The sequence below is a fragment of the Seriola aureovittata genome, chromosome 14, assembly GCF_021018895.1.
Source record: "Seriola aureovittata isolate HTS-2021-v1 ecotype China chromosome 14, ASM2101889v1, whole genome shotgun sequence".
NCBI classification, from domain to species: Eukaryota; Metazoa; Chordata; class Actinopteri; order Carangiformes; family Carangidae; genus Seriola; species Seriola aureovittata.
The window spans coordinates 20,716,860-20,744,790 of NC_079377.1; the positions used below are offsets into that span (position 1 = coordinate 20,716,860).

Below are 27,931 nucleotides of genomic sequence, written 5' to 3' on the forward strand. Positions count from 1 at the left end.
AGCACGTGTGAAAAAGTTTACACAGCAGCTTGATTGTCGGCACAATGTTGAGTTCATGTTTAACATTTCATCATGGTTAATCTATAAATCATCCTCTGTGCAAATATATTATTTACAAGCAGCTACAAGCTTTTTTTTTTGTTGATATATCCAAAGATAGGTGAATGCACGCTGTTTGACCCAAGTACGACAGTTTTGTGACGTTAGTAGGGGAGCAGTCGGCGGGCAGGTGACAGGGCAGGTCTAACCCCGGTGCAGACTGTTTCCTCCGGGCCTGGCTGTAATATAAATGCAGGGAGGGAGAGGAAAAGGTCTTGACGCGACTGCTGAAAGGCCTTGGCGGGGGACCCACTACAGTGTCTAGTCTGGGAGAGAGAGGGGACACACATGTACACATACTGTACATACACACACTCTTGGTAAGAAAGACATACAGTAGTTGGAGGTGAGATGAAGGTGGAAAGTGGAAAATTTTTATTTAAAAGGATTATCTATGAATTGATCTATAACCTCTATAGAACTAGCAGGAGCTGCAGCAACATTTACGGAAACATATCAGACAGCGGGAAGAAAGGTGAACTCAAAACCCAGTGAACAAGGCCTAAATATGTAGAGAATAATGATTTTTAATGCAGGAAGACAAACCGGCTCTTTGAGACTTGCATTGAGTGTGTGTGGAGTACGTAAGTGTGTGTGTGTGTGTGTGTGTGTGTGTGTGTGTGTTTCCAGTGTGTCCTGACCTGGTCTGAAGGCTCTTGATGCGACAGAGCATGTCCAAATGTCCTGCAGAGTACTGCTCTATGACGTCCTTCACATCGTATGGACGCAACGTCTCCTTAAACTTCTTCTTTGCCACGTGGAACTTCATGATCCTAGACAGACACACACACAGACACACAGACACACACACACACAAACACAGACACACACACACAGTTCAGAATATTGTAACACCAAGAGACCTAAGGAATGACGTACTTGGAAAAGGGTGTAACTACTACCACTAACCACTAGATGGCAGCAGAATCTATGAGAAATCCACAGAATGATCCTTGCTAAATTTCAAATTTTTCTTACGCTGTGTAATTAAAAAATATTATCAAAATCTCAAATACCTCAAGGAGTATCTAATAGGAAACCAAAGCTCCCTGGTCCTCTTGTCAAATCCACAACAACTAAAATGAATGACTTTGAAGTGTAATCCTCTATCTGCCTGTATTTGATGAGCAGACCCACTGCTGAGTGAATAATATTGATACAGGTAAGGGGATCTATGCTCTTGATTCATTTAGATTCCCAAATGGCTTCTGCTTGTCTCCAGTTGCCTGTTTTTCTCACTATCTAAATGGAAACAATGGTGACAGTTGACCCTCTGTAATAACAGTCCTGACAGGGGAGGGGGTGTCCAATGCTCAACCTGACACCCTGGGAAAGCCCTGGACTTCGGCTACCCATGAGGAGGCCTGCTGGGTGGGCAGGGTGGCCGGAGTTGGCTGGTAGAGGTGCTGTGTGTGCGCATGTGTTTGTGTGTGTGTGTGTGTGTGTGTGTGTGTGTGTGTGAGTGTGTGTGTGTGCTCTACATGATGGATTTTTCAAACCTGCAAATGGGGACATTGCAAAAAAACCAAACAAAAAGCGATTTGATTTGTGTCGAGTGGATTCAAAAAAGACTCCACTGGACATTGTTACATAACTTGTACAGTCTCTGTTACAATGGTAAAAAAAAAAAATACAAATCTGATTTGGAGAAAGTTGGATGTGACACACACTGTCTTATACCCACCTGACACCCATAGAGTACAGGTGGGGGTCAGATGGTACCCCCACCTGTACACTAAGGGGGGTCGAGAAAGTTATCACAGGATGACTGATGAATACTGATGAATTACAGCAAATAACATTATTGAAGATAATTAGAAATACGAATTCATAAAGGCTCAGTGTGTGAAAAAATGTACATCTTAGTAACAGATGTGCACATGTAATTTGCTAGCTCTAATTGTGCAGATGAGAAAACTTATTTATAGAAAAGATTTTGTGGTCCATATGGACAGCATCTGTATGTGTTTTGATAATATTGTCAAAAAAAATGTAAATACATACTCCTTATATTAATCTCTTTAACAGCCTATGTTGAGTAAACATGCCCAAACTCATGCTTGGGTGATATACATGTATGATGAATGATTTAACTGTAGAAGGAGGGAAAAAATGAAGAGAGAGAGATTAAAAAAGTGTGGCTGGAGTGAGTAATACAGGAGGAAACATTTTAGATGATTGGTGAGATACAAAAATATTTGTTTACAGATAGACTCAGAAACTGACGGCGGAGGATTAGTAGGCAACGAACTGCAAATCCCAACGACCCTGGCTTGGACTTTCATCTTGTATTACAGTTTCAAACCACATTCATGAGGAAAACATGTCAGAGGCGTCAGGTATGTAGCTACAGTTATGACTCACTGTCACCCTGCCTTCAAAGCTGAAAACCACAAACAGCTTCATTGGTTGAAAAAAGGCCTTTTCACCGCGATAAGGAGAAGAATTCACAAAACATCAGATATGTGTCTCTTTAGAAAATGATAGCAAATATTTGAACCAGAGCTTAATTTTTCTAAACAATCTGTAAGGGAAATCCTGCTTTACTGAGAGCTGAAAATGGACATTTTGACAATGAAGAATATGAAGAGGGTGAGAAGCAGCAGTGGATTCAAAAGAACAGTCGGCCTCAGTTGGAAAAACAGTCGCTCACAGGGTGCCGGTGTAAGACAGAAGGTTTCTGCTGAAACGCATACACACACCAATAGTCATTCATTCATTCACACACACACACACACACACGCACACGCACACGCACACGCACACGCACACACAAACAAAACAAAAAACTCTGTTGTACCCATCTCTGAAAAACCCCTCCAACCCAGCAGCAGGTCATATAGATAAAGACAGAGAGATGGAGGAAAAAGAGAAGAAAAATAGAGAAATACATTTTTAAAAAAGTATCGCTTGAGGAAACCAAACATCATGTGAGCCCCAGCACTCGTGGTGGCATGTATGTTTGTCTCGTCCAGAGTTACATGTAGAGTTGGGGGGAAGAAGGACAGGGGTCTGTGTTGTTTGTGTTACATTATGGATTATGTTTATAACCTTCTTCAACAGACATATATTGGGATTACCAGTACCAGTACTAGTACTATTACCTCACCTGATTTTTTTACTCGTTTGTGTGTATGAAACCAAAATACATATAGCAGCTTATTGGCTCCTTATACTGTAGCAGTGTATCCTTGTGTTAGTTGGTGCCATTTTCACAGAGCGGTTGAGTTTATATAGTGATCTAAAACCCACACACTGAATCAATTATCTAATTTTGATCAATAGATATAGATCATAAAGAAAGACAGACGGCCAATCAATCAATCAATAGGAAACTTGACCTGACTTCAACAAGGGCTCAACTTCAGGAAACAATTGCACTACTTATAATGTCATCAACTAGTGACATCATCAGTTGACCCCTGAGTTCAGTGAGCTGTCACCGTGGTTTCAGAATCTATGGACACAGATGAGAGAAAAAAAAGTCCTGAGGGAAGAGTTTAAATTATGTGATTGATCAATAGGATGCCCTTTATCAGTTCCAAGAAGCCACAAAGTAAATAGAAATAAATAACACCGTCAGTCTGAGAAGCAGAAGGGCTTCAATGGCATTACCATCCTATCGATCGGTAATACCACTGAGTCCAATAAACCGTCAAACACACATAGATAATCAATAGATCGTCAGATTCCAGGTGGAGGAAACAGGTCAGGGCCAGACTGTTTCTTAGCCTGGTGTAATATCTTTCTGGAGTCTTGTCATCACCATGAGGTTGCTAGGCAACCAGCGGAGACTCCAGGAAGTCGCTGCTCTCAGACAAGAAAATACTCTGGTAGCTGTTTCCTCCTGTTTTAATATTTTTTCAAAATAAACTATTTTTTGTAAAGAAGGAGGAAACAAATGGAAACAGTAGCTGTGGAAAATCCGACTTGAGTGGATGTGGTTGACAGAATAAAAGTCCTAATGTAACTGCAGAAGACGATATTGCTGTTGGTTAAAAGTTTAAAGAGCGACTCCCCCTTGGAGTTCTTTTAACGTTTCTAGGACTGTGGTGATTTAAAGATGCTTTGGTTGGAAGCATCGGCTAAAAGACCTGAAATATAAAGACTAACAGCAGTAGCAGCTCACCTGACCGCTCTGATGACAGCCTTGAGGGGAGCCGATAGATCCTCCACTGTAACATCGCAATGGCAGCCCCTTTCATCAAAGGAGTCCTCCGTAGTCATGCCTGTGTCCACTGAGAGAGACAGACCGCCATTTCATCAATAAATGTAGCGCCGTGCAAAATCGTTTCCAGTCTTAAAATTCATAAAACACTTTCTGCATAGCGGCTCTTGACAGGAGTCTCCAAGAATGTTTCAAACTGATACTATTTTGGCTTTTAAGAGGTGAAAATTTATGCCTCGCTTGGATGGGATCTTTAGGAATGGTCTGCGTTTCGCCAACTCAGCTATGCGAGGCGAGAGAAAAGGATATATACAGTATATCCTTAATGCTGCCAACAATTATGAGAGTGGGAGACACAGACGGAGAGACAGACACAGAAAAGGAGAAAGAGTTAGAGAAAAGCAAGGAGAAAATGGAAAGAGGGTGAATAATGATTTGAGGTTATAAAATGTGTTGAAATTAATGATACCGAGGAATTAGGGGGAGAAACAGAGGTGCCATTAAAACAGTCAGCAATTTCATCTGTTTCTGTAGAGTACGAATGGTGGAATTGTGATTTAAAGTACATAAGGGCTTCATGAAAGTCATTCAAGCCTGTTAAGAGATTTCCAAAATACACCCACCTGATGAAAAATAAATGCATGATGTTCAGAACGTGGAGAGAAAAGACAAAATATAAAACATTGCATCAAATGGAAATATTCTAATTGGCTTTTGCATCATCTTATTATCTTTTTATTGTTTTCATCATCAATATTTTCCCAAATTCAGCCTGACATATTGACATGTTGTACATTTGGAAACTTTGTGATCTCCACTAGGATATAATTCGGTAATTTAATTACTTAAACATAGAGACAAAATTGTGTTATTTCAGTTATTCCAGTTAGTTGTGCTGCGTTTCATGCCGTTCTCGACTTCCAGAGAATTATTTTTTTGCATGTTGAGATGACCTGCAGTGCGGTGACTAGAAGCTTGTTAATTGAATTGGAAGCAAACCAACTCAACACCATCGCTGTTTTACCAATGATTAGCACCAAATTACATGGTTCTTCCTGGGAAACATTATTACAGGAATTTAGAAGGCAATTACAGACCTGTGATATAAAGTAATACCAGTGAATATCTGTGGATTTGAACAAAGCCTGGCTGCACAGCAGGTTTCAGAGATTAAATCAAGTTACTTTACATACACTGTATAAAATATAAAATAGGTCATTTGTCATACGTTGTCTTGGCTGCCCTTTAAGGTTAGACGGACCTACAGTACACACAGAGTCCCGCTCACCATCTGGGGCCGCAGTGCGAGTCTGGCTCTTCAGCCTCAGAGACGGCCTGAAACGGGTCCGATCGTTGAAACTCCAGCTCTTCTGCACTTTAGCCGGGCTCCCACCCATCAGCTCGGCGCCGCCCACCACCTCGTTGCCAGGGGAACAGCGTTGGCGGTCGTTGATGGATGTCTGTCTGCTCTTCATGCTCTGACCACGAGGACTCGCCATGCGGACCCGCTCCTTAAAACTCAACTTCTGACTGCAGGGAGGGAGGGGAGAAAAAAAAGAGAGGGAAAGGTCGAGAGAGAGAGAGAGAGAAGAAGAAGAGGACAGAAAGGATAGAGGAGAGAAAAACATTCAAAGAGGCAAAGAGTCAGATTTAGGGATGGGGGGGGGGTCAACAGTGATGATCCAGGGATAGAGGGACGGGGAGACAGAGAGGGAGAAAGTGAGGGGAATTGGGGAAAAGTGAGTGAAAGATGGAGTTGACAGAGAAAGTGTGTGACAGAGGTTGGGGTTGATAGAGAGACACAAGAAGAGAGAGAAAAAAGGTATGCTGTCAACACCAATTTCCCCTCAGACAGTGAGAAGAGTTCAGAGTGCAGACACAGGGCAGCGTTCTGTCTTTTCCTTCAGACCAAACATCATCCATCCAACTGACATGCCCAAAGCACCAGAACAAAGCCAGACTGTCCGCCAAGCCACCAAAACAAACCCTCCGTGTTGGATCCTCAAGTGCTGCAATCCCCACCCGATCAGCCGCTAACCTATTCATGTATTCACATTTTAATAAAGAGCTAATGAGATTTTTAAAGGCGATTTGTGAAGCGTGGTTACATTAATATATCATCCTCACATTCATTTTGAGCCAACCTCAAACAAATGAGACGTTATTGAGAGAAGCTTCTGACAGCCTCAAAATGGTGTTTTCCATCATTACATTTTTTTTTTTTTTTTTTTCTGTTCGGAAAATGTTCCTTCCAACATTCCTCCTGTGTAAAAAGAGATAAATCTCTCTGAGATTGTGATGGCAAATTACTCACATATCAATCAACAGGAGCAACAGGATTTAACAGAAATGTGGTTTAAATTTAGCAAAACAACCTCTGTTTTGGTCTCAAATGTTCACTGTACTTACACCATGGTATTATATACTGATGGTTAAAATGCTGTGTGAAGTAACTTTAAGATCAGTCCGTGTACCTTACTGTCAATACTATTATATTACTATTAAAACCACACAGTTTTAATAGTCTAATCTTATTTTAATCGATCTTTGTTTATAAAAATGGAAAATAAATTTCTAGATCTTTGGGAACATTCCAGGGGATGCAGAACGTTCTCAATCAGCGAGAACCACTGCAGTAAACCGTTTGTTTCTGAGGCAAATAGACCAGCATGCAATGCAGCAGACCAATGAGAGAGAGAGAGAGATGCAGGGTTCCAACACGTTTTCCATGCCACAATTTAACACCTTTTCCAGACATTTGTATCACCCGAATTTCAGTTTTAAACCCTTAAACAGCAGTGGTTTTTCCTTGTATATTCTAAAACTTTTACAGACCTTGGGAAGTTTGGGAAGACCAATTTTCAAAGCAGAGCTAAATATTATTGAACAGTATGTTCTAGCCATTTTCTGTTCTGAATCTGTTATATTATATCTTGTACAGTTTCCACTAACAGCCACAAATTCTTTCTAAAACACAGTGGAGGGAGCTGAATCGATCTTCTAGCAACACCAATAATTATCTATTATCAACCTTTCCACCTCTGATGGCAAAAAATGGCTGACAGGAGGAGTGCAGCAGTAATGCAGGGAGCATGCAGTAAAATGAGGAAAAGCTGCACATGTATGTGCTGAAATATGCAGAAATATAGCATGTGTTGTTGGGGGTAATTTAAGGTAAACTGGGTCCAGCCTCATGAATGGGACATTTTATTCACATCCCTTTTTAATTATTTGTCATGGAACGGTTTTATTTTTACAAGTGATGGGACTATAGCTTCTAACAACATCCTCAAAGAGAACCAACTTCTGGTGCCATGAAGCTATGAATCGATGGCTGTTCACGAAAAATGAGAGCGAAACAAAAAGATACTCATGTGGCTGGACTAGGAACAGTTTCTAGAGAGGATAGGGACATTTTAGCTGGGCTGAGAGGCAAATATGGATTAAGAAATATAAAATAAAGGGGAATTTAGACCTTGTATCACTCTGAGTTTTAACTTACTGTACTGTCTTACTGAGAAAGTAGAACATTGACTCTAATGTCTAATGTTCTGTACATTATCTTAAAGAAGTACTTTTTTTAATCGTCTCCTATGTCTCGTTTTACAGTGTAAGGTTTTGGTTTTGGTGGAATTCCCCTTTAATTTGTAACATGGTAAAGTCTTGTTCGCGTTCGACAGGCAGCAGGCAGCAGCGGTCGTCTCAGATAAAGTCCTTGGTGGGATAAAAAGGGTTGGGGAGGGAGGTAAGAAGGAAAAGTTCGGTGTCTTTGTTCTCCTCCATGCTATTAGTTAGTCATTCTTATAGGTTATTGGGCCAAGGGCAGGGCAGAGAGGATGCTGGGTAGTACTGTAGGTACCTCCTATATTTCCGAGTATACCTTCTGAAGAGCCTCCCATTACTTAGACCCTTACTAGAGCGAAGGAGGGAGAGACGGATGGAGGAGAGAATGGAGAGATAGAGGAGGAAGGAGATTAAAAGAGGAGTTCAGCAGAGGAAGGAGAAGAGTAATTCTCTGATGTCAGTGTTGATGTACAATAAATACACAGAGAAAGGGCAGGTGACATCTTTCAGCGAAGAACGGGTGAACAGGGACGCAGTGGAGGGTAAACCCACCTGAACTCAGTTTTCCCTCAAAAACAAGCGCGTTTAAAAGCATCACTCTGCGTGTGCACAGCCGGGACTCTCTTTCCCAACAGCTCTGACCAAACTGTCCTCAGTGTGAAACTACTCATATTTGCTTGCTTGGATTTGGCTCTTCAATCATGCAGGAAAGCTGTGAATCAACCCCCGAAAAAGCACCTAAATCATGTCTTTTCAACACACTGATTGTTCTGTGACATGTGGTGAATAAAATTTCCTAACTGTGTCCGTCTGTGTTTGCCTGCAGTGTTGTTTAAAGTAGCGGTCAACAAAAAAGTTAAAGTAGTGTGGTCAGGAAAAATGAAAATCTGGCTGTATTCGCGTTCAGTTTGGTGTGGTTTAAATGACCTCTGGAGTGTTTGCCAGTTTAGTCTAGTTTGCTTAGCTTAGTGTGAATGCTGTTATTTGAGGATTGTTGTGGACTAAACAGCACTCTCAAAAACACAAACACACATAATTGTGCAGGATAATTTGGAATAATCTTTGTTTGATTTTCCCTTAAGGAAGCAGGGGAAGTAAACTACAGGTTTCAGCACGTCCTTAAATGATGAGAAACAGTGTCCAGGCTGAAAATAGACAGAGTCACACTTTAAAAGAAAAATAGGAATCATTGTTAAGTTTTGCTCATGTTGATCATGACTAATCAGAGGTTTCCTCAGCAGGATTGAATTAAACTTCAGCACAGAGAGGTGTAAACACACATACACACCCAGATACACCTGCCTACACACATAAACTCCAGGTTAAACCCCCATTATCTTTTATTTCATGTTGCTTCTCACTGCCAATATCCAGCACACTTACACTAAGCATGATGTCCGCTGTGGCACTTTGTGGTGCGCCTAATGTTTACTACTGCTGGTGTTTACAAATCTGCTTAAACGGAAACCACCAGCCCTTTACCACGGCACCTACCACCACCGAGCAGCCGACAGTCTGTAAAACCACTAATAACACAGAGTGTTCTGTGCTGTCTTGGTGGAGGGGAACATACAGAAAAGGAACGGCATCATAAAAGTGCGTGTAATTATGATTTCACAAGTGTAAATTGGACTTGCTGCAACAAAAGTTTCTAAGAAGGGAAAGCCTAATTAAACGCAGCCCTTTAAACAGAAGGATTTCTGGGGCAGAAATATTGTTGTGGAAGCAGCAAAGCATAATTAAAACCTGTTTTGTTTAAGGATGAGAAGCACATTTGCTTGTGTTTTCTGACTGAGAGAACAAACTTCTTTATATAAATATATATAAATATATATATATCTGTGTGTGTGACTGTCTTGAGTTTAAATGCCTACGAAGCTGCTGGCTCAACATAAGGCCCCCAAATGTTGCCAAAGAAGCGCTGCACTGTAAAAACTATACTAGCATAATTAAACTCACAAATCTCTCTCTGTCTTCCTCCCCTCTCTGAAATCCCCTATCTCCCCTCCCCTCTCTCTCCTCTCCCCCTTTTCAACTTCGCTCTGTCTCTCCTAGACTTGTGTTTGATGAGTTATATAAATACCATCCCAATGGAAAAAGTGCGTCATGGTACAGACATGGTACAGACTCCTGTCTTTGAAGGCGTGTGTGCATGCATACGCACACACACACACACACACACACACACACACACTCACTCACACACACACACACACACACACACACACACACACACACACACACACACACACACACACACACACACACACACGCACACACACACTCACGCCGACCGAAAAGACAAAGAAGCCCATCAACCCTTCCTCTGCCTGAGAGTCAAGTGTAGAGAGAGACACAGCAGTGAAAGGAGGATGAGACACAAAATCAGAGATGGAGACGTAAGAAAAAGTTGGAAAAGTGAGGTAGGAACATAGAATAAAAAAAAGAGAGAAGAAATCTGCGAAAGGCAGCAGACACGGGCTCATTTGAAAGTAGTTCGTGGAGTAATTTATTTGCTGTATAGCTTCGACTACCTTTGTGTGACGTAAAAACACTTACTGTCTCCATCACTGTGTCTATTGCTCTCTGCCTGTCTCAGTCCAACAGGATCCAAATCGATGACTGCACTTCAGCAGAGCACTTGAGTGAATGTATTAGCTGCCCTTCTTTCTAGTGTTACTCAAATGGTAAACAAATGTTGACCTGACGCCTCTGGTTTCCTTTTATCACAACACATCAGCCTTGTTATTGCTCCACTATCAGCTATTATTCTGAAGCACATGCTAATTGTCCTTTTATTTTTCATGACACAGCATTGTAGTGTAAAGTCTCTCAGTTTTAATATTCTTTTCTATTTCGATTCAGGGTTAAATAAGCACAAGTCCAAACAATGTCACGGCTGCCTCCATTTTCTACCTTACAATTAGTTCTTAAGGGTAAATAAGGGTTCAGTCATTCGCAAAATTAATCAATTGGTAAACCAAGCAGCGAACAAACAACCAATCAATGTGGCCCAACCCTCTGATGGCAACTGCAATCTTCACTAACCATTCAAAATGACCTGGTAAATGTCAATAAACAAACAAACAGATAAATATATTCATTCATTCATCATTGGACACATCCAGAATATGAGAAATCCAGTTTGTAAAACGATGAAGGAACTAAAAAAACTGGGCTAAGAAAGCCTGCAAACCAGATTTCGTAGTTGCAAAGATATTATGACAAAACATTAGGTATATAATCTAATTATAATTGCATCACATGTTGCCTGTGTGTGTGTGTGTGTGTGTGTGTGTGTGTGTGTGTGTGTGCTTGTGTCTTTGGAGGAATGAGCTGAGTCATACAAACCTGTAAGTAGTCTCGCCCTGCTCTTTCCTTCAAGGGTTAGTGGGATAAAGAGGAGGAGACAAAGGGAGAGAAAATCAGTATTCCAGCAGATTAAAATAGCTTTGTACAGACGTTTCCATGAATGGATATGGGAAGCATCAAGCCAAAAGGAAGCGAAAAGAAAGAAACTTTCATTCAAGAGGGTTAATTATTTGCCAAGCACATGCAATCTATGGCCATGCACAGTAAGGCTAAGCGTTAGCTGAAAGAAAGACAGGCACGGAAATCAGAAAGGCGTGTGCGTGTGTGTGTGTGTGTGCGTGTGTGTGTGTGTGTGTGCGTGTGTGTGTGTGTGTGTGTGATGGCCCAAATTGGATGGATTTTGTTTTAACCTGACCCAAGCTTCAATCACTTTAACATTTAATGAGCTTGAAGCCAGTTAAAATCCGAATCATGTGGCATGTGTGTGTGTGTGTGTGTGTGTGTGTCAAATGCCAATGGATAATCAAAGGCACTTTATGATTTTTGTTTTTTTACAGTGATATAGTATCAAAATAATAGTGAAATCTCCACTTTCGATTGTTAACGTTGAATTGGCCTCTGCCGGCACACTCTGTTTGTAAACCTCACCATACTGGCATGTGACTGTTTTCCACAGCAAACATTTATAAAACTTACACAATTTTCCAAATGAATGACCATTTACAGGATTGTCAGTGAAATCAACAACACCTCTGCAACTTCTCGTGTGCCTTAGGGCAAGTCATTTAACCACCAACTGCTGATGTGGAATTGCGGAAGCTCTAAGGTGTGAATATCTGCCTGAATGTGAAACGGGTGTTAAAGACCATGCATGCTTAGGAAAACGTCCCTGATTAGGAGAAGAAGGTTAATAAAGGTTACAATGCTGCATAACATTGAGTTACAACATGAAAAAATGGAAGAGGAGCTGAAGCTACGCAGATGAAGTCGAGCAGACACCAGGTGAAGAGGAGAGACGAGGAGAAGGGCTGAGCAGCAGCAGCCATGTTTGTAAGTTTGTAAGTTGTTACCTACTTGGCGGGGCTGCAGGTATGCAACGCCTTCAAATGAGGCTTCCAGGTAGCAATGGAAACCGAGTTCTCATCAGCAGCATAACTACGCCAGACACACTACGTGCAGAGTCAACAGGATAAATGAAATAATGATAAATGAAACAATTAATGGGGTAAAGTGTGGGAGAAAAAAAGGGTGAGGGAGGAACGTATAAGTTGAGTAGGAAGTGAGAGAAGGAAAGTGAGGAGGAAAAAAAAAAAAAAAGAAGCAGATTAGTTTTTTGGGTAGTGTTGATGCATTGTGATTGGGGCTTGTTGGAGGGGAGTTGGGGCGGTGACGGTGGTGCTCGTGGAGGTGGTGGTGGTGGTGGTGGTGGGGATACATGCCTGAGGGGGGGGAGGGCGCTTTGGTAGTGGTGCCAGGTGGCCCTGAGGTAGGGACGAGAACCGTCGGTGGAGTACAGACGCCAAGCCGCCTGGGTGGGGGGAGGGAGCAGAGATGGACAGGACGCGCGCACACATTCAGATGTTCACAAACACACACACAAACACACATACATGGCACAGAAGGGCAATGGCACAAACATGGTGAGGAAAAAGGGACTGAGATTTATGAGAACATGTAACATAAATGAGGCGATGTAACCAGCTGGCAGCCATATTGGAGGTCCTCAAAATGACCATGAAGAGTGGATTGTGAATGGGAACTAATCAAGTGCATTGATTGGACATGAGAAACCACTGTCTTTCCCAGCATTAATCAAGCAGCGTTTGTGCCCAAACCCAACCGAACACTAAACCATAGTGGTGGGAGATCAGAAATGAATAATCATAATCGTAATTGTGAGCAAGCCTTCTTTGTAAAGTGACTATTAAAATGTACATCCATTTAAGGCAACATTTTAAATCCAGCCAAAACCAGTCAAATTTTCAATAACTATTTCTGAGTTAAAGGAGCTATTTGCAAGTTTTGCTATATAGCCAATGTTAGCATTAACAGCTGTTTACTTACCGGTCTTGCTGAAAGCTTCAGCCATTGTTGTGTGTAAGATCAGGACAGATTGGAGGCTACAGTGACTCAGTATCGGAAAGTGATGAGCAGGGCCAACCAGGCCGGGGCTAGCTGGTTAGCATGCTAACTTCAGCGAAAGAAAAGAAGTGATAGAAATAGAAGCGAAACAAAAGCATTGGTTTCCAATGAAGTTTGATGCTGAACTTACAAAGTTTCTTCTCGACTGGTAAGTAACAGCAGTTAATGCTAACGTTAGCTCCGTAGCAATAGCAAAACTTAAATAGCTCCTTTAAACAATGGCTGTGATGTATGGGTTAGATTTAGATGTGCACAGTTAGTCGTGTGTTAGTTTTGCACAATGGATTGATGATCCAGTTACGTAGCTAACAATATTTAAGTTTCTGTAAGATAAAACTCAAGTGTGTTTTGAGGCCTTGACCCAAGCTAAAGATGAGTAAATGGCTGGATATAGTAAAGAAAATGGACACACTGAGGGGGGGAGGGCGCTTTGGTAGTGGTGCCAGGTGGCTTATTGCATGTCTGTATATACAGAGTTGTGTTTGCACATGTATGTTAGTGCAACTCAGCAGTAACGCTCATTTGGAAACAGATGTATCTGATTATTCAATTCTGCAGAAATGACTTACATCCACCACAATCATTTTAACTGGTTGTTTTCTTTACATCTTAAGCCATTATTTACTCGCAGCAAACTGAACCTCCGTGATGGTGCCAGGTGTGGTTACAAGATTTGTGACATGACTGGAAAGCCTTTACATAAACACTACACAGACAGGGTGGGAAATTAACACCAGCCACCTGCCAAATGCTGGTCAATTTTGGCTGCTCTCTGTTACACTACTCCAAAGTCTACTTTAAAGTCATGTGGAGATTCAATCTTGGTCTAAAATTACAGGTGGAAGACAAAATAGTTATTGCGGCAAGTGAAATTTAGATTTGACCAGCTGCTGAGGCTTGAAGACAGTGTTAATATCCTGCCCTGCACGCAGACAGAGACACACATTACACACAGTGGTTTACAGCAGGGAGAGCTGTGTGAGATGGGGGAGTGAAGTGACGGATAGAACAGTAATGTCATCCACATATTTAACACATCAAACTGCTTCCAAGTTTCCTTTTACCTGTTGAGGAAAATGTTATGAGCTTGGCAGACAACAGACAGTGACCAGGTGCTTGATACAAAGCCAATGAAACAGAAAGAAGATCAAAACATGCAGGATTAATTGCTCCCTTAGTGGGTTATTTAAGATCAATTGGGCTCCAACTGGTCTTTGTCTAGTGTAGGAAACTAATATGTATTGATAACAGGGAGGACAGACAAAACAAATTTAGATTTAATTAATTATTCACATAAATATGTATCATAATATCTCACCAATGTCATCGTGAGATCTGGGAATCCAGCAACACATGGTGAGACAAGTTTTTAAACAAATCTCCACTTTACCCGTATCCTCTAAACCTCTTATTTGGAAGTGAAACAAGAGTAAATGCACCCCTAAAGTCCTCTAAAATAAACCGCTGTACTACAATGCAAACATGTCCATTACTTAAATAAATATATTAGGTAAAGGTCGAGTGAAGAAGTAGCTGTAACGAAAAGATTTTCAGGCTTATTACTAAGAAGTTGCCGTCAGACACACGAAGCATTTGAGAAATTGTGGCGAGCAAACCCCACGTTTAACAACATGCACAGGGTGTTGAGACAAACAATGAAACTTATGGTTTCCATTAATGACACCCTGCAAAGGCTTTTCCACTGGTGTAGTTCCAATGACATATTTACATGATTAAATATCTTTTTCTTACAAGTTGACTTATTAGGAATCGCCTGATAGCTCCATTAAGTAACTGAGTGGATTATGATATATGTGACATATTCAGTCTGGAAACCTCTTCATTAGGACACAGATGCAATAATTTACCACAGACATTTTGGGTAATAATTTAGATTTTCAGGATTATTCCCACTTCCAAATATGTCGTTTTGAAAACTGGGTTAACTGTGAAGATTTGGACTTGAATTCTGAGTGATTGCTCCAAAAAGTCCTTGATAAAGCCGTGTCAAACAGCTGGTACACCAGATACTACAGCCCCATATTCTGACAATAAAGTTAGTCAGTATTATGTTTTCATATTTGATAGAAATGATGACCGAATCTATGCCAAATATTGGATTTTTCTTTAGGACATAATGTAGAGAAAAGTATACAGAACAGACACACACATTCTCAGATTCACAAATACATGCAAACATACAGAGGCACAGATAATCCACAGCAGATATTTATTATTTATTAGAAGGTATTGCAGCTGGTCTTGTCTATTACAATGAGTGACACTTTGGAGGAGCGTCTGCCCAGGGAATGATTGCCATGGAAACGGCTCATAAATCCCAGCAGAATGCGTTGCTGTTGGACCTGAGAGCCGACAGTGTGGCTTACACACTGTTAGCCATCATTAGCTACACGCCCTGACAGTGCAGATAGGCAACACACACACACACACACACACACACACACACACACACACACACACACGGACACACTCCCATTAAGTGAACCCTTAATGAGACACCTTTACGCTGATAGGAGGAGAGATGGTAAAAACGCACATGCACACACTTCAGCATACTAGTAACACACTCATCAAAAGGGTAAAGAGTGGACACACACACTCATGCTTTTATTCAGACACACATACATGAAAATGTGCACACAAAAAGAGAGAAAATGTTCTGTATTCACACTGGTCCTCAGCTGCTGCAAAAAACATCAGAAAGGTGAAGTGTGTATGTGTCTACCTGGATGAGGCTGGCAGCTGGGTTCCTCCTCTTTTCAAAGTGCTTCTGTCGATGCTGCTCCTGCACCTTCAGGGCAAAACCTGAACCAAGGATGCCCTTCATGCAAACACACACACACACATACTGACTTTTACACTTGCAGAAAATTCACCAAATATATAACATGGTCCCTGACTCCTGTTAGCATTAGCTTTACGAAGTTGTGAGGAAATAAAGGCCATCAGTCATGGTGTTATAGTGTGTGTATGTGTTTGACTCACAGCTGGCAGGGCGAAGAAAGAAATCCCCAGCAGAGCAAAACCGGCTGATAACAACCGTCCTGTCCACGTCTGAGGGGTCTTGTCACCATAGCCGATGGTTGTAAGGGTGATCTGAAGGGTCAGAGGTCGACACTCAGGTAACCAGGGCTTGTCTGTCCCTCCCTCACTCATCCACTACTCCCTATATAACAGACACTTGACCGTTTATTCTAAAGTGAACAGTAAATTGTGGTTTCGAATACTTCTTCATTTATTTGACGGTAAATATAGAGCACTGTGTAGTAAACAGGGAGCAGACACAGTGCAGGAGCATGTGGATGAAATCGCACAACTACTACTAATGCAGATGGAAACACGAGCATCAGGCTGACAATCTTCCTCAAACACACACATAAAGTCGGTGTATATTTGAGCAATAACTGTCCTTAGTCTCAACTCCTCAACTCAAATTTATACAAAGCTTCAGCGTCTCATTCACAAGCCAGTTGTTTTTCTTGCAGCTGTCCATTGACTTTTACTACATTTGACAAACTGAAGCTTTTGCTCCACAAATTTCTGGACTTCCATCATCAGAGGGAAAAAGATGCGAGGTAAAAAGAGAGTAGAGTGTCTAAGTCTCATGTTTAGACATTTAATCTAGCCACACCATTTTATCTAATTAGTTAGTTCACCTCGAGTGTTTTCCAAGTTTAAACTAGTCAAAGAAAAAACGGGACAGTTGTTCAATGGCACACAATTCAACAGATGTCTTAAAACTGTTGATATCCATTTTAAGTGTTGAGTAAAAACACTAAATAAAAGATGCACAAATGCAAAACACAAATATTGTCAGAATCTAACAAACTGTGTAGAATCCAGATTTATATGGATGCTGGATTGTATTTCTAAATCTCAGCTCCCACTGGTGATGGTTCCCTTTTCAAATTTTTGTGTCGACTCATACATGTTAAAGCTTTTTGAGGCTAAACTTTGATAAAAATGATATAATAGCTTTTAGTGTCCACCAGAGAAAGAAAGATGCTCCAAGGCCACTGAGCGTGGGAACACAGTGTGTCTGAGTGTCAATTCACAAGCCTAACAGACCAGTCTCTCCTGGCTGCAGGAGAAAATTGAATTTATTGATTGGGCCTTCCGTTGTTTGTGTTGTCTATTTCCACGTTTTCCAGGTGTAATGGGTTTTAGATATAGGATGAAACAGTGCAGTACAGCTGGCCAAGTGTGACTTCAAAGGCCCATTTCTGTTGGGTTTTGTATTGCAGGTTGCATTAAGGTCACACAGAAACTGTAAATCGAAATATATCACTGTTGTCAGACAATTAAAGGGGCAGTTGTACTTTCTTTTCAGAGGGTAAAACTTCAAAACTATGTTGTTGTTTAAATCATAAAAACCTGAGATTTGTATTTAAGGAGCCACAAAAACAATGTGATCTTTCAGATTCATCCACAAAGAGCGTCATTCATATATACAATTACACAAAATCTAAAATCTCTGCCATCAACTCTCACTTTCAAAAGAGTCCAAAATCTCTACCATTGAATGGCTTTTAACTGTGTGTGTGTGCTTAGTATGTTCTATGCGTCGTGTAATGAGTGTGTGCTCACCGTGCCCCACCACAGAGCATCAGCATAGGTGGCAAACTCCTTGTTGAATTCTTTCTCCACCAGATACACCAGGAAGGAGGAGAAGATTAGCACCAGAAACCCAATATACCAGGCAGTCACCAGCTCCTACAGAACACACACACACACACACACACACACACACACACACACACAGACACATCAAACCATCATATATAAATATAAAGCTTTGTTCAGTACTTTCTGTTGCCTGCCTGGTTGGTCTTAAAATTCAATTTAAGACAGAGCACGTACATGAGAAACCTGAGTCTCACCTGTACCTGTGGCAATGGGAACTTAAAACTAGCAGCATTTCTAGTAAACGTACCATTTATGGTGCACATAAATACTCACCATAACATAATATTTTTCTGCTACTATTCCGGATATTTTGTGCACTTAGCGCTGTAATATATATTTAAACTTTATTATTATGTCTTTTATTTCCATGTATTTGAAACACTGGTTTACACTGTTGCTGTGTGTTTGTATGGATAAACAATAAGTCATGAAATCATGAAATTCGCTGTTGTAAACAGAGTCTTTGCTCCCGGGCAAACAGTCCACATGAAGTCTACCCTGACTGAACAGACAAAAACCACCAGCTGGATAATTTAGGTAAACAGAAAATCCAAGGGGAAAGACACCGCAGTACCACGGACAGGCATCTCTATGAGTTTCACTGTAGACACACCACCGCACTGGCTGATTTCCACTTTAAATATCTAGACCCCAAAATTAACATTCAAAGGTTCAGACACCGATCAGACCTCAAAAATGTCCTACCTTACTATGTGCATAAACCACAGACCCCAGCAGCTTCCAGGTGCCTCCCCTGCGGTCCATGCGCACCATGCGCAGGATCTGAAGGAAACGAAGGCTACGCAGCGCAGAGGTGGCAAAGATGTTGCCCTGGCTACCGGCTGAAACCACGGCAACGGAGGCGATGAGTACAATGATGTCTGGGGAGTAAAAGAGTGAAAATGAAAGGTCACAGGTTGCGCAACATTAGTAACGGGACCTGTGTTTGACTCACCTATTCTCTGCCCATCCATCACCTTTAAACCAACTATTGATTCACTACAAGCTGTTAGTTTCCGTTTCTATCTCTATTAGTCTTTCTCTGCCGTTCTGTCTGCAACCCTCAAATACCCCACGTTTTCTTCTCTTGTATTTCCCAGCAAGAAGGACAGAGCCACTGTCCTCTAAATGGATGCCTTTTTAATGCTGTTTTAATATCAGTTACTTCAACTGGACACTGAAGAGGAAATGTTTGAAAAAAGAATTTATCCATACTGGCCAATAACATCATTACCTGAAGATGAAGATACTAGAAACACTCTGAGATGTATTACAACCCTTGACTCAGACAGGATGATACCAGTCTACATAATTCAATCTGTAGTTTTCTTGATTGTCAATCTAAACAAAAAATCATATATACATGACTTTTGTCATCTGACTTTGAGACACCTTTGATTTTTGAATTTTTTTTTTTATGTCTGACAATGTGACACACACACACACACACACACACAAAGACAAACACACACCTACCTATGACACAGAATGGTTTCCTGGCGAACCGGAGGCGTCCCTGCCAGCCTCGGTATCTGCAGCAGCAGCCAGCACTCCATATCCTGATGATGTACTCCAGACCAAACACTACAATCATCACAAACTCCTGCAAGACACACACACACACACACACACACACACGGAAAAAAAAACCCACATACTCTAAACCTTAAAATGACAGAAATGCACAGGCACAGACAATAAAGACAGTCGTAGCAAAGGGTCAAGGACTGAGTTCAGCTTGTTGCCCTTACTGCGGCTTCACCACTCAAAACTATCTACATGTATCGTACTTGAGAACATCTTTTTGAGTGTGTTTTTAAGTCATATTTAGTTGAGCCCTGGCAGGAAAGGCACAGGAATAATTAACAACATTAATAATAACTGTATTCCATTAAGGCGTGCCAGTCCCCCCCCCCCCCTTATTACACATGCTGGCTCACCAGCTTGACTTACTGCGACACTTCAGTGGAACGGAGCCATCGTTACTGTTATTAGTTACACTTGTGCTTTTCCTGCTATGACAGTTTAAGTCTAGAGGCTTATTGCATAATATTATTTCCTAAATAGTACTATTAGTCTAACTATGAAGACACAGTATTTATATATTTAAGTTTTATCCTGTTTGTTTAATCCGTACAAAAAGAACTCCTGTGATCAAACTAACAAAACATCACAGCTTCATTAGTGAACTTGCTGGTAGGCTGAGTGCGTTTACCTGTGGACAGAGTCAGGGTAGCTGTTACACTGCGCTTTCAGTCTTGATGCTAAGCTAAACTAAGCTAACGGCGCGCTGGCTGTCACTTCATGTTTAATAGACAGATATGAAAGTGGTATCAATCTTCAAGAAGCACATGTACTTGAGCGAGACATGTCACTGTTTGTTCCACCAACACTTCCAGTTTATTTGTGCTGCATTGTTTTGTTTTTGTTTTTTTTTGCCTACCTGCTCTGACTGATGATCGTTTGTTCACATCTGAGATGCCGCCTGTTAACTTAAATTGATTTATAACAGCGTGATTTTGATCTCATGCAGCAAGGAACCAATCATTACAGTTCATTATTGTGCTGCTGATGCATAATCAGCACTTCTAATGCAGACATGAGTATCACTCAGCAACACACACACACACACACACACACACACACACACACGTTCAATAGCCTACTATCTATTTAACCATGTGACACTTTCATAATTCATCAGTGCAGAATAATATGAACTCAGTAAGCTCTCCCTGGGAGGCCCATCTTGATTGAACACACTAACTTTCCTACTTACTTACTGTGAACGTGTGTGTATGTACGTGTGTGTGTGCGTGTATGTGTGTGTGTATATGTCCTACCAGAATGAGCAGACAGTGTGAGGAGAATTCCTGGTGAGCAGGGATGGTGGAAAACACAGAGAGGACCAAACATCCAAACACCAGGATAAACCTGTGGAGACAAAATGCAGGCACACACACACACACACACACACACACACACACACACACACACACACACACACACACACACGCACGCACAAATCAGCTTTGCGTAATAAACAATATTTAATCACTAAATAACAGGTTTTGGCTCATTAGCTCTGGTCATGCACACATCACAGCGACACACACACACACACACACACACACACACACACACACACACACACACAGAATATCAGAGCGTGACCCAGCATCTACAGAATGATGTGACTATTTCTCCTCTGCAGGGCGACATTAAGCAGGAATCAAACTGTTACAGGCATCATTAGGATCAGACCAAGCGTTGATAAAAGCTTCTACAAGCTTTATTATCTTACTGTTACCGTGGTGACTCGGCGCTGAAGGCTATGATGATTTTGTCCAAAGCAAATGAGAAGTTTTGCCTCCAACTTCAGGTTCGGTGTCTCTCTCTCTCTCTCTCTCTCAAGGAGCGCCAACCGTACAAACATCAAGTGACCACTACACCACCTGAGCTTCCACTGCCTGTGAGGAAGTTTGACTTAATAAGTGACATCTTTTCTGGCATCTGCTGCGGTGGCTGTCGTCATTCACGCAAACAAGTCTTAAAGGGTCTTCTTCTCAAATTAAGAAAAATATAATAATAATTCATCAGCAATAAATAAAAAGAAGCATTTTCAGGGTGTGATGCTTCTAGAAATGACAGTAATACTGAAACTCCTCTCATTATCGAAGCAGAGGTTTTGATGATTACAGTGATGCACTCGGAGAATAAATCTCCATAAAACATTATTTCTAATTACAAAATAAATTACACAGATTGCGTCAGTCTTCTAGTCTTGGGCAAGGCCAATCAGAGCCCTCCTTAATGCCTGACTGACCCAAAATACCCCTCCTCTGCTGCCCGCAAGGAAACCACTCAGTGCCTTGTAAGTCATATGGTAAGTTGGTTAATGAGCAAATACAAATTAAGATTCATAAGGCAGCTTCCAGGCAACATATGCACTTGCTAGAAGCCCCAGCCTGCTGTTCTTCAGAGTATCTCTGAACTGTTTTCTTTTTTAAAGCTGCCATCTGCCTTTCTGATATTTATGGTCTTTGCAGATCAGTGTTTGTTTGCTATGTACAGAATGTGTTCCAGCCTTGTTCCCCTCCTTCCCAGATCCTCCTCTGTCTGACTTTCTCTTTAATCTTTTATGCTCTTTGTTTTTTCCCCGTCTCCATCTTCCACGTCTCTGACTCTGCTTTAATTTACCTTTCTCTGTGCCTCGACTCCCTCACCATCACTTTGTCTTCTTCTCTCTCCTTGCTCTCCTGTATGATTGATGCCACCATTTATTTTCCATGGGATCCGTGAGGAATATGAGCAGGGAGGTGTATGTGCATGCGTGCACGAACAGTGTGGTGCACCTGCGGCTGAGCTACAGCAGAGGAGGACTGATAGTTCCCGACATTCAGCCCACATCTGCATCTGATCCCGGCTCCTTCACTAATAGCTCTTTACTGTCATACAGACAGACAGACAGCGTGGAGAGCAAATTGACAAACAGCATCCAGTTGTGGTAGCAAAGTCTGTCTGTGTGTGTGTGTGTGTGTGTGTGTGTGTGTGTGTGTGTGTGCAGCCACTGATCCTCTTGACAGTTAACTGGTGTAAAATTCCCCATTACGATAACTTTTCAATGTGCACAAAAGTGAGTAAGTGGATCTTGAGTTGAGATTGGTTTGTCCACAGCTGATTTTTTTTTTTTTTTTTTTAAGATAAATATTGAATTTTTATTATATTTTATACATTTTTATTTACAGGTTTGTTTGTCTCCGCTTTGTTGTCCTCCCTCTCTCTCTAACCTTGTTTGTCTGCTTTCAGACTTAATTACCGCCGTTCCAATTTTGTTGATGAGACGTACACAGAAAAAAACAGAACAATGTACTTGCAGTTGAAGCCATGAGCCATAAAACTTATAGACTGGTTTCAAATCAGGCTCCAGTGTTTTTCATCTGCTCATACGCCGGTATACTCCAGCAGAACTACACGTAGCTTCAGACACCTCCCTCCTGTCTGAAAGTGTATGTTGTTATCCCCATCTTTAAGCAATGTAATGATTGCTGACTTGTGTCTGTGTGTAACTGTAGAGTGTGTGGTTACGACCTGGGTTTGCAGGTGTTTTACGGTGGCATTACAATAGCAAAAAAAACAGAAAAAAACACTGCATATCTGTGCAGGTAAATTTGATACAGTGTCATCTGAGTGGATAAATTACATGTTCCAAAGTGTCGTCCATGTAGTGCTGTCTTTAAAAACATAAGAGACAAGCTGGAATTATTTTTGTTGAAAAAAACAAGTTGACATTGGCATTTTGAGAAACTGAACAAAATAACACAACTTTGTAGGCGCCATCGGAAAGTCTGATTAAATAGTACAGGTCTTGACATTAAGAATTGGTTCATAAAAGTAAATTCCTGACTTTTCATTTCAGCCTACAAATAGCAGACAGTATCGTAAAATAAAAAGTTCAGTTAAATGTCACTCTACGAATGAAATCACTCAGGCTTTGTGAGTGTACGCACAGTTGTGAAATTAAACGTGAATAAATCACATATGCAAAAGGTTTTTCTTCATGGTCTAAGCTTCAATTCAACTAGAACCAGAATCCACCAACAAACACCAACCAACAATGTACGTTGAGTTTGAAAGAATTAAATAAAAGCTATTAAATGTATTTGCAGAACATGATGATGTTACAGTGAAGCTGACCTTTGACTCTCTTTTGATATAAAATGTCATCACTCAATCATTTTATCCTGTTTCCATTGTCATAACTACTGTATGAATTTTTGAGTTATGGCCAAAAATGTGTTTTGTGAGGTCACAAGTACCTTGACTTTTCAAATTGTAATCAGTTCACAGTCCAAGTGGACGTTTGTGCCAGATGTAAAGAAATTCCCTCCAGGTGTTTGTTGATATATATATATTGCATTCAGAAGGATGGGAAGGACATGAGGTCAGGGTTACATTGATCGTTGACTATCAAAATCGAATCAGTTCGTCTTTGAGTCCAAGTGAACATTTGTGCCAAACCTGAAGAAAATTCCCTCACGGTGTTCCTGAGATGAGAACGGACGGACGGACGGACGGACAACCCAGCAACATAAAGCCTCTGGCCACAGCTCCTTTGCTCTCGGCACAGAGGCATAAAAATCATCATGTTCCTGTTTGTGTGCTGTCTGTTCACACTGCAGAACCAGACCTTGGGGTAATAAATAAAAGACGGCAAAACAAACTGAACACTGTACGCCTGGATGGCAACAACAGAGCAGAGACCTTGATCACAGCCTCCGCAGACGTCAGCCCATCAGAAGAAATTGAATAGCTTCAGAAATTTTCATTCAAGCTACATCATGAACAAAATCTGATTGTACCATAGTAGCACTTCTCCCTCTCCTGAGGGAGCCATCTACAAAGTTCATCTGCCAGAGGGCATGAGACGGTCCTTGAACAATTCATGGACAGGAATTGGAAATGCAATGTCGGCCTTCAGATGGGAAAGTGTGACACCTGGGAGCCACTGCACGATCGTGATTAATGAGAAAGAAGTGAACATGTCGGTATATTTGTACTCATTATTAAATCATTGTTAGATGCTTTCAACATATTATCACTTCATGCACTCAAGCACACTGTGTTTTCCATCTGAGTTGCCATCTCATCCTGTTTATCAATTGATGGCGAAACTGTTGTAGACGTAGGCTACATGATAAATAAGAAGCTTCTATCGAATGATGGGAGCACCATGACACGCGATCAATAACGCTCTTTCATCGATCGGTCAATTAACCACTTGATCGGTCACTCACAGAGATGAATAATCGATATCAACAGGTGTGTGTTCGGTGTATGGATCTGAGGCAAAGCTGTCCGATGAATATATTTTTCAGATTGCTATTGGACAATTGAGAAAACCTTGACAGGATTACTGCTACTTTACTAAGTAGATACTGTTTGGTTTTGGCTTTTAAACTATAACTGGTAACGACAAGTCACAGGACATTATGAAGAGCGACGTACAGAGCAGAGATGAAAGCTAATTACCAAAAAGAAACCTTCTCTACTTACAGTATTGCTGATATCAGTGCATCAAGTACAGACAGGAAGTGATGAGCTCAGCTTAGTCTACTTCATTCCAAAGTTCAAAAAATCTATTACTCAAACAATTTGTCATTTATCTCTAGTCTTGTTGTTAACAGGAGGTAGATATGCTGCGTATCTGAGGGTCTAATAGACTGATGTTCATCAAGAAGTGGCTACACTCCGCCTAAGTTCCTCTGCAACTTCAAACTGTCATTTTTACAAACAACATAGAACCTGTTAGTTGGTACGATTCAGAGGTGCTGGTAGATGTGCTGAAGGTTCGAGGCTAGCTGCTTCCACCTGATCTGATATTTTATAGACGAAAGAAATAATCAGTCAATTGAGAAAATAATCAGCAGATTGCTTGATAACAAAAATTGTCTTAAATTGGCACCATAAGTCTTAAAGTCTGTCTCAGAACTTATAAGTTTTGGAAAATAATCAGCAGAAATGTGATGTATATGATATACAGTATGTGATCTATCAAGAGGCGGTGAGGATGTGGGTTCACTCCATTCAGAACATTTGCACTCCACTCTAAGTGCCAGCTAACTCCTTTAATTAAATGTTTCATCTAAGTGTTGCCCTTCACTGACGTCACGCTGTCAGACCAACATCTGGTGACGCCGCTGCTTGGCGTCCTCAATGAACACTGGACAAGTTGCAGGTGTGAAAGAAAGACTACCCGCTTTGGTGCATATGGCAGACACAAACTGCCTCTGACTTAATGCTGATGAATGACCTGAGGACATGCAGACAAAACCATATACAGCCAAAAACCTGCACTACTCCTGTACAAGGAGGAGAGGAGAAGAAGTGTGTGTGTGTGTGTGTGTGTGTGTGTGTGTGTGTGTGGTGTGTGTGTGTGTGTGTGTGTATAATCAGGTCCCCGGAGATTTGCAGTCTGGACTCAAAAGGCCGTTTCATTATCAGCATCATGTCTTCAAATGCAAACAAGAGGCGACACGTACAACGAATAACAAACAGTCGTTTCATGGCAAACAAACTATCTGCGTCATCTGCTGTATCTGTTTTATCCACCAACTTTTTCATGACAGAAACGTGTGACAGTTCATCTAAACTGACGTCTTTGTCACATACTGTCACTGTGAAGTTGCAAAATCCTACTATTAATGGTGTCCACACGTGTCAGCTGAATGTCTGGGTTTGCGATTAGGGTATATCATACTTAAAAGTAGGCGAGTTTAAAGGAACAGTTCAACATTTTGGGAATCACACTAATTCATTTTGTTGGAGATCAATGAAAAAAAAGGGTGGTAGTGGGGTGGAAGTGTGTAAATCTTGTGGTTTTATGTAGAGTTAGGTGCTGGGCTGGACATCACGAAGTCACTGGGAGTCTTAACACTATTTGTATTAAACAAGACTAGGTCAAAACCTATGGTCAAATCAGGTTTTATAACTGCGACGTCAATAGTTTTTTATCTTGTACTGTATGTACTCAAGAAGTTCTATGTGTGTCTTTATGGTTCAGTTCAATTTTTCATTCAAATTTTGCAGAAATTTGTGGAAAAGATCACTTGAATAAACAAATGCAACAACATAGTTATGTGTCTTTAAATACACACACACATATGCAGCCGTCCACACACCTGACTGTACACACAACTCCAGAGAAATGAATATTCGACTTTGCTTCTTCATGTGGATAATAAATCAGAAGACATATCTGCAACAGAATGTGTGAGTCGGTCTGTGCGTGTGCGTGTGTGTGTGTGTGACTGTAAATCTTCTCTTTTGTATCATGAAGGTCTTAAACTGTATTTGTCTGTCTATTGTGAAAACATGTAGCATGCACATGTAAGTATGAAATATGAAGTATGTTTATGATTAAAAAAAGGGAGGAACACTGTTTATATAAAATAAGCATCTGAGGATGGGAAGGAGAGAAAACGTGTGTGTGTGTGTGAGTGTGTGTGTGTGTGTGTGACGGATTGGGTACGTGAGAGGTCAGGTTTTTCCACACAATACGGTCTGGTATCATTATCTATTTCCTTCTTTCTTTCTGTGCCAACCATGCATACCCTTTCAATCAAGACGGAGGGAGGGAACGGAAACAGACAGCGCAAGATTGAAAGAGTAAAAGAGAAACTAAGAGATCCAGAGAGGCCAGTCCCTTTGGATAAGTGCATGAGTAAATGTCTCCTAATGTCAAGGTAACACAACGAGAAGAAACAACTGAAGATACAACAGAAGATCGGAGGGTAACGCACAAAGAAGAAGAACAGCGCGGGACTCCGCAGAAAATGCTGAATCTTGTGAATCCAAATGACTGAACGCTGTAAGAGTTCAGCAGGTTCTCCTGGATGAAAGCAGCCGCGATGGGAAGATAAAGATTGAGCTCAGCTATTAATAACATTTCTCCTTCTAGGAAAGGCCTGTTAGATCAGTTCATCAGAAATAAAACAAGAGAGATAAAGACAGAGAGAGAGAGCGTAAGACAGAGATGACAAGCTGAGATCGCAGACTGAGCACAGTCAGTCTCTTCTTCGCTTCAGTCTCAGTCACTCTCTCTCTCCCTCACGGACTCAGCTGTCATTGTTCTGATCACGTTTTTATTCTGATCAATATCTACTATTACATGGTGATGGTGTGCGTGCTACCTCTTCTGCCACATCTTAATTTTCAAACTCATATGATGCAAGAAGGAGGGCTGCATGAAAGCTCACACTGGTAGATAGAAGAGTGGGAAGAGAAGAGAGGGAGGGAGGAGAAAAAGGAAGGATGAGAGAGAAGGGACGGGAGAGAGGGAAGGAGTGAAAAGGAGGGATGAAGCCAGGACGACTCCTTGCCAACAGTCTATTAGTTAATCCTTGTGTTTATCCAGTCGAGTGCAGTATCTTACCTGAT

General features: G+C 41.2%; 1 protein-coding gene across 5 annotated transcripts in view; it reads right to left on the bottom strand.

Annotated features, from left to right (window-relative positions):
* Window positions 1-27,931, bottom strand: part of kcnq5a (potassium voltage-gated channel, KQT-like subfamily, member 5a) — a 106,431-nt gene that overhangs the window by 9,907 nt on the left and 68,593 nt on the right. Inside the window, exons 2-13 of one of the 5 annotated variants that reach the window (XM_056395487.1) lie at window positions 20,836-20,926; window positions 19,469-19,595; window positions 18,698-18,873; window positions 17,894-18,019; window positions 16,292-16,402; window positions 16,032-16,127; window positions 12,218-12,312; window positions 11,183-11,209; window positions 5,556-5,797; window positions 4,229-4,337; window positions 741-872; window positions 249-365 (exon numbers count right to left, since the gene is read on the bottom strand). In XM_056395487.1, coding sequence (XP_056251462.1) covers window positions 249-365; window positions 741-872; window positions 4,229-4,337; window positions 5,556-5,797; window positions 11,183-11,209; window positions 12,218-12,312; window positions 16,032-16,127; window positions 16,292-16,402; window positions 17,894-18,019; window positions 18,698-18,873; window positions 19,469-19,595; window positions 20,836-20,926 — 1,449 coding nt within the window. Of the gene's footprint in view, window positions 1-248; window positions 366-740; window positions 873-4,228; window positions 4,338-5,555; window positions 5,798-11,182; window positions 11,210-12,217; window positions 12,313-12,578; window positions 12,672-16,031; window positions 16,128-16,291; window positions 16,403-17,893; window positions 18,020-18,697; window positions 18,874-19,468; window positions 19,596-20,835; window positions 20,927-27,931 lie in introns of all 5 variants that reach the window. The other 4 variants (XM_056395488.1, XM_056395489.1, XM_056395490.1 and 1 more) reach the window with 4 other exon arrangements.